Consider the following 3,999-nt stretch of genomic DNA (forward strand, 5'->3'; position numbering starts at 1 on the left):
AAGAAAGGAGACCTCAGCAACTGTAACAACTACAGAGGCATTACACTCCTTTCCATACCTGGGAAAGTCTTCAACAGGATACTCCTGGAGAGAATCAAGCTGGCAACAGATGAGAAGCTTCGAGGAAACCAGGCAGGATTCCGCAAAAACCGATCATATGTGGACCAAATCACTACTCTACGTATCATTGTTGAGCAATCTCTTGAATGGAATTCACCACTCGTGGTCAACTTCATTGACTATGAAAAGGCGTTTGACAGCGTGGACAGGGAAACTCTGTGGAAACTCATGCGACATTTTGGAATACCTGAGAAAATCGTCAAGCTTGTGAAGGCCACCTACGATGGAACAAGCTGCCAAGTCTTCCACGAAGGACAACACTCAGAACCATTCCGGGTACAGACAGAAGTGCGACAAGGATGCTGCTCTCACCTTTTCTCTTCATACTGGCAATTGACTGGGTCACGAAAGAAGCCACCAGAGGCAAACGTAATGGAATACAATGGACCCCTTGGCAGCAGCTGGACGACTTGGACTTCGCCGATGACCTTGCACTGCTCTCTCACACACATGCTCAGATGCCTACGTATACATCCAGGCGAGTCAAAAGTAGTGAAGCTAGGAAAAGTTTCAAACCTTGCTGTGACAGTGGAGACACTCCCCTGGAAGAAGTGGACTCTTTTACCTACCTTGGAAGTGTCATCGATGGTAAAGGTGGAACCGAGGCAGATGTTAAAGCAAGAACTGCCAAGGCAAGGTCAGCCTTCAAGCACTTATCAAAAGTCTGGAAAGCAAGCAACATCTCACTGCTCACCAAGATTCGACTTTTTAACTCCAGCGTCAAGTCTGTGCTCCTCTACGGCTGCGAAACTTGGAAGACAACGAAGACAGTACTGAATAAAGTCCAGACTTTCATCAACAGATGTATGAGGAGTATTCTAAAAATTAAGTGGCAGGATAGAATAAGAAATGAAGAGCTGTGGGAAAGGACAGGACAAAAGGATATAGAAGTAGAAATAGGACTAAGAAAGTGGCGATGGATGGGACACACCTTAAGAAGGCCCAGCGGAAACATCACAAGACAGTCACTGCAGTGGAACCCACAAGGAGCACGAGGCAGGGGTAGGCCACGGGAAACATGGAGGAGATGCGTGGAAAGGAACATGAGAGAAATGAAGCTCACTTGGAACGAGCTTGGAAAGACGAATGGAAGGAGCTTGTATGTGGCCTATACCCTGCCAGGGGTGAAAGGCATTGATGGTGATGATTTCGGAGATGGACATTAAACTCAGGGGTCCCACCTCTTAAGTAACCTAATAATCTTGATAGGGGGGTTAAACATACTTTACTATTATCCCCCGGGGCGGTGCTACTGACTGAAGTATCTTTAGGCCATTCCCAAAGGGGGGACATTAACCTGTTCCTAGGCACAGTAGAATTGTAATTGTAAATGGACTGATTCATCAAAGTCATGCTCATGGCTGTGCATGAACTGCAACAGGGAACTGCTGCTTTTTCTTTCCTAATCCTTACTATCGTCATTTTCCCTCTACTTCTTTTGTATGTTTGTCACACTCTTGTGACCCCGCTATTTCCGCGGTGCCTTGATAGTCGAAGCAGATTTTGTGCTGTTGAAGCTAGAGAGGTGAGCAGAGTAAGTCTGATTCCATGTAAGGACTTCTCTGTTGACATCCATCCCTTGGCGCTCATATGACCTTATGTAGTTGGGAGCGCCGTAAAACCTCTACCAAAACTAGAAAACAACAAAACATATACTATTTTCAATATTCTTTTTACTCAATGAGACTGGAAAGAATAAAAAGTGGGTGGTTGGCGGGTGCTCTGTTGTGGTTTGCTCCGTTTTTCCTTTCAAACATCTATCATCCGGATCTCTCCTCTTTTTTGTGTTTGATATTATCTTGTAACACCTCTAATCTTTGGCACTTGCAACACAATAAGGTCATATAAGTGCCGAAGATTAGAGGTGTTACAGGTCTCTCTAAAACTAAAAACATTTATTGTTCCCTCCTCCTCCTGTTTTGTGTTTGTTACTCTGATATAACATCTTTAAACTTCGGTACATATATGAACCAATTGTGTTGCAAGTGCCGTTAAAACATGTACTAGAACAAACACTCATTTACAATTTTTATGTGTTTGTCAGCGGGTGGTTTGAAAGTGCCACTAGCAAGTCGTACTTCTTTACTTTCCCTCCAATGTGTCTGTCTGTCTTACTTTTTCCCAGTACTAAATGACCATTATTGTGTCGCTATGCTTCTCTTTACTTAAACAATCAAACACTTTTAACACCTCAGATCTTTGGTACCCAAATGGCCTAATCGTTTTGCAAGTGCCGTAAAACTTACCACCCCCACCCTACACCCCCCCCCCCGAAAATACCCAACAACAACAAAAACAACAACACTAACCAAAACATCTCCACTTACTTCCAACGATTTTGTGATTGTTCCAGGCATGATCGCCCTCCATTACGCCACATGGCAAGGCGTGTCCCAGTCGGTCCAGCTGCTGCTACAGAAGGGGTCTCCGGTCAACGAGCAGGCCCTGGACGGGGAGACGCCGCTACACCTGGCCTGTCAGCACGGGCACCACGAGGTGGTAAGTACCACGCACACTCATGTTGAAAGGGCCTGGCCTAGTGCATTATAATCTGTTAAAAACGACGCTTGTCCGTCCTCTTTATGATAAGCAAATACTACATTATGAAATCTTGGGAGAAAATATACTTCTTTTCGTTATCGTCTAAATTGAGCAAGAAAAAGAGTTACTCGAGAGTTCTTTTGTTAATTTTGATACCCTGGTTCCGAATTTGATGTCATATTTACGATAAGTCACAAAGAGGACGGACAAATGTCTGTTTTAACTGAACCATACTGAACATGTAATAGACCCCTTAGATCAGGCATCGTCAAACTACAGCCCGCGGGCCAGATCTAGCCCCCGAGCGATTTCAGTCCTGCCCGCGAGCCGACTCCGTAATTAATTAATAATGAATTTGGCCCGCGAGGAATTGATGATTAATAAAAACAAGACTGTACGTCATGAAAATGAAAAATCAATGGTTTTCCGATCCAGGAGGAAGCAATAGATCTTTTTTTTTTTAAATCTCAAGGAATATGCTTGTTGAGTGACTTGATATACTGATATGTCAGCTGTAGTCTAACTTTTGAGAGCTTTGGTATTTCAACCAATTTCACCAAATTTTCTGTTTTGGCTCTCGAGATAATCAGAATTGTGAACACGCTTGCCCACGCCTGTTTTAGACTACATGTTTTACGTACATCCCATCAACTCAATCGAGGATTATTCAGTAGAAATCTACTTCGACCTTGCCTGTCAGGGACTATCCTGGCTGGTGGGGCGGGGGGGGGGGGGGGGGTGATACAGGGAGAAGAGGAGGAGGAGGAAAAATGAGGGAGATGTGGGATGAGTATGTTCACCCCATTTCCCCGCAGCCCCGAAGACAGGAATTGTTTGTAAACGTGCCAGCTGTTTGGCAGCGCAAAAATGCGGACCTTGTCCCAAACACGCGTGTCCCGTAATGTGTTTGTGTAGACAATAATTGTTGTTCACAGACCACAGAGCGGGTGGTTGGTGAGCGCCACTGGCGGGAGGCCCAACATCTTTATTTTCCCTCTATTGTTTCTGTGTGTCTGGTATCCGTTTCCCCCCTTCAGCACTAAATTAAATGACCATTACTGTGTCGGTGTGCTTCTGTTTACTTAAACAAAGAAACAAACAGACCAGAAAGAAATGAAAACCGTGGCAGTAGAAGCTGACCATGTTAAATACGTCATGCCTCCACATTGTTTTGCATGAACACACGCAAGGTAAACCGTCAAGGTAAACGTCGATGTGTATGCTACGTTGGTTCCCATCCTGGAAATTGTGTCGATGAGAATGTACAACACCCTTCTTTAGGAGAGAAAAACGCCATCTTGCGGAATAATAACAATGATATTATTATTATTATTATTA

General features: G+C 44.3%; 1 protein-coding gene across 1 annotated transcript in view; it reads left to right on the plus strand.

Moving 5' to 3' along the window:
• The window catches only part of LOC101857390 (caskin-1), a gene marked incomplete at its 5' end in the record, with an annotated part of 203,080 nt that overhangs the window by 8,462 nt on the left and 190,619 nt on the right, over nucleotides 1-3,999 (plus strand). The window contains 1 exon segment of the mRNA XM_035968373.1: nucleotides 2,474-2,619. Within this exon segment, the coding sequence (XP_035824266.1) occupies nucleotides 2,474-2,619 (146 nt within the window).

The sequence above is a fragment of the Aplysia californica genome, unplaced genomic scaffold (genome assembly GCF_000002075.1).
Source record: "Aplysia californica isolate F4 #8 unplaced genomic scaffold, AplCal3.0 scaffold00055, whole genome shotgun sequence".
Lineage (NCBI taxonomy): Eukaryota > Metazoa > Mollusca > Gastropoda > Aplysiida > Aplysiidae > Aplysia > Aplysia californica.